Raw genomic sequence first — 3,717 nt, 5'->3', positions numbered from 1 at the left:
CCGGTGGTATACTTAAGCCAATGTTTTTGAATATATTCAAGTTTTTGACGTTCAGGAGCCCGTTGTAAATGTTAGATAACACCAGAAATATCTTTAATTTTAACATACGTCTCTGTCTGTATTTCTTTCAACGTTTCTATTACCTAAGTATATAAAACAAAATATATTAAATTTTAGTAAATTAATAATTTATAAAAATGTCATACCTACTTTCCAGATTGAAGGATGAGTACTGTAAAATTGTGCATTATAATGCGAATGAAATGCCTCAGGTCCATTAGTAGTTTTAGGTAAAGTTGATGGAATTTCTGCCCACATCTCTGGTGGAAATAAACAATTTTCTGAAAAATCGAGTGTATATCTAATGTGGTAAAAATTTGAACTTTAAAAGTTCATACAATTTCACTTTCTGGTAGTCATTTTTTTTTAGTAAAAGTAGACAAACTTACGAGGAATCATGTATTTAATTTTCAAATCTTAGATATAAAAAGGAACATTCTTATGTATTATAAATGTTCGTGATTTTTACGTATTTTCTCATAATTTTTATTGTATATTATTAATTATTGTATTATATTTTTAATTAAAACATTTTTTATCGACATTAATATTTAAATAAACCTTATCAAATAACCGATTAAATCAATTAATTTATAAATCTTATTTTGACTTACTTCGTGTTTTTCTATCTCCGAATCCGTCAATTGGAGATGACGTGTGTGTTCTCCGCGTATTTCCAACACCGTACGTCGGTGTTCATCAATTTTTATTGAGGCATAGCAATCTTTTTTCGGACACATAAATATAATCTCACCATTTTTCAGAATTTTCCTTTCTGTATAAAAATACTTTTGGAAAATGGCTGCAGCTTTTCCACGATTTGAATTAATGAATAGTAATTTACTCATTTTTACATGTACTCAAAAGTCAAAAAATTATTGTATAATGTACCGATTACCGAACCGTTTATGTCTCGTGTGCCACGCGAACGTCTCGACAGCGTCTAACGAGTTCTACGGACTACGAGTGAACGAGTCTACTATCTTCTTTTTTTTTTTGAGGCATCGACGACGCTGCCGGAAGTTGATATACTTATGCGATAAAAATGGATTGGTCACCCGTGCACTTTAGTTGTTAATCTCGTGCTATATCGTATAATTGCCAACTAATTGCCTACATGATATTATTACAGTACATATATATTTTAAAACAGAAATACCCATACAATATTGAAAATTGAACTTTCTAGTTGTTTTCATCTTTTAATTATATTATATATTTTAATTTTCAAATTATTTTGTGATTAAAAATTTAACATTCAGTTCAATTAGGCACATTACAAAAATATACTATATAATTGTGTTCAGTTCAATTAGGAATATTACCGTCTTAGTTATAAATTATAATACAAACATACATATAGTTAGCTAAACGCTTTTGGGTATACACCTTTTTTTCAGTTCTATTGTTAAATAATATCGATGCGCAAATGATGTACGACCTTTTAAACGATCGATGCGCAAACGATGTACAACCCAAAAATCGAACGATGCGCAACTGTCTTACAAAAAAGGTCAAAAATAACAATAGTGATGCGCAAACGACAACCGGCGATTTTTATATGGGTAAATAAAATACAGTGTTATTTTGTGTTACTCTTTTTATTAAATCTTTATATTATTACATAGGTAAAAAAAAATGCAAGTTTTTATAATTGTTGTTATACCAATAATCTAAAACCATCTTGGAATTATTATTGTTTTGCATTATAGGTATTATCTAAGTAAATTAATTTACTTATATAGGTATTGATATTATTCTTTATTGCAGGAAAGAGATATAATAAAAAAAAAGTGGTGTGAAGTAGCAAATTGCAAATATTATAAGCACTGATCTTATACTACGTACATTTCACCAGCCCCCCCAAATAAAATTTTTGAAATTTTATTTTACCAAACATTATTGTGCCATTTGTGTGAATTTTTGCGATACTGGTTTAACCGGAAGTTCAAAAACATATATGGGGGCTGGAGAAATGTTCGGCAGCCCCCCCTCATGGAAAAAATTACATTTTTGAAATTTTTATTTTACCAAACATTACAAGTAAAAAAACACATCATTGTAAAATCAATACATTCATCGTTCCACTCAGAATCTAAAATACAGGTCCCCTTCAAGTGATATTAACGAATTTTTCCCCATTTTAGATAACATTCTAAAAGACGAAATAAATAATAAAGGCTATCAAATCATAATTGGTGATATGAATATAAGCATTGTGGGTCCGAATTTCACTAATAACGAATATCTTGATAAGATATCAGAATATGGATACGAATCATTTATTAATGTGTTTACTAGAACGCCGCTAGGTAGCAAACATTCTTGTTTAGACCATATTTTTGTCAAAAGTAATAATAACGTTAACGTTAACGGTAAAATTGAGGCTGGTGTGATTCAAACCAGTATTACGGACCATTTCTCAACAGTTATAGGTATTCAAATTAATGATCAGAATCAACAAAAAAATAATAACGTATATAAGACAATAAATTACAGCGATCTGAATGAAATATTAAAAAAAGAAAATTGGAATGAAGTGTATGTTGATAACAATGTTAATGAATATATGTTAATGCTATAATGTTTTTATTAATAAGGTTGATAGTGCTATAAGTATGACCTCAATAACTAAAACTGCCAATTCAAAAAACAAATGTCTAAAAAAATGGATGACACCTGGCTTGCTTTGCTCTCTACGTAATAAACAAAAACTATCCTTAAAAGTTCTTCAACTCCCAAGTAATCACAAACTACATGCTCACTACATACTTTATAAAAATACATTTTCAAAAATTTTAAGATTAGCAAAAAACAATCATTACATAAATAAATTCAAAGAGGTTACATATAGCCGAAACTAACGTTTAAACTGATTAATGATGTAAGTAGCTAATACAAATTGCAAAATTTAAAATGATGAGGAAATACATTCAATATTATTTGGTAATGAAAATATCAATTCATCTATAAACCCAATTAAGGTTTCCAATATTTTTAATAAGTATTTTACAACCATTGGGATGAACCAAATACAACTGAATCTTTTGATACGTTTTTTAACGAAAATGTCAGCGTCGACGAAGTTTTATTAATTATCAACAATTTAAAAGATAAGACAGCAGCTGGACATGATGACATAACAGTTAAAACACTAAAACACTATAACTCAAGCATATCGGAAGGTACATTTCCAGATATATTTAAACTAGCCATTATAAAACCATTATAAATGGTGATCGAACAAGTATTAGTAACTATAGACCTATCTCAATGATCAGTAATTTTGCTAAAATACTTGAAAAGGTAATAAAAAGTAGGTTAATCCAATTTTTAGAAATAACCTAACCTTTGATTAAACGCGATTAAGATAGGTACCGATAAGTAAGGGCTTGTTCGTACGTATATACTATATAGTATATATATATACATATACGTATATGACGGTATCTTACTATCTCACCGATAAAACACAAACACACGAATGTACGATGGACTATTTCATTATATTTTTAGTAGCGTACTGTACGTCGAAAAGTGACTACCGTATCGTGTTTGCGGTAATAGTAACGTGTTTGAGTGTTTCTCTTAAATTTTGAAAATTGGATGTAATGATTAGAGAAAAAACAAAACTGTAACTATAAAACCTAGACCTAG

The 3,717-nt window shown here is 28.9% G+C and overlaps 1 protein-coding gene across 1 annotated transcript; it reads right to left on the bottom strand.

The window, feature by feature from the left end:
• Nucleotides 1–130: 130 nt before the first annotated feature.
• On the bottom strand, nucleotides 131–1,201 carry LOC115034757. The gene is made up of 2 exons (XM_029492183.1): nucleotides 675–1,201; nucleotides 131–320 (listed from the first exon to the last, which is right to left on the bottom strand). Exons 1-2 carry the CDS (start codon nucleotides 906–908, stop codon nucleotides 207–209), a joined length of 348 nt encoding a protein of 115 aa, XP_029348043.1. The 5' UTR covers nucleotides 909–1,201; the 3' UTR covers nucleotides 131–206.
• Between the last annotated feature and the right edge of the window lie 2,516 nt (nucleotides 1,202–3,717).

This window comes from Acyrthosiphon pisum, unplaced genomic scaffold, assembly GCF_005508785.2.
Source record: "Acyrthosiphon pisum isolate AL4f unplaced genomic scaffold, pea_aphid_22Mar2018_4r6ur Scaffold_20960;HRSCAF=22641, whole genome shotgun sequence".
Lineage (NCBI taxonomy): Eukaryota > Metazoa > Arthropoda > Insecta > Hemiptera > Aphididae > Acyrthosiphon > Acyrthosiphon pisum.
This window is presented reverse-complemented; position numbering and strand designations above follow the sequence as displayed.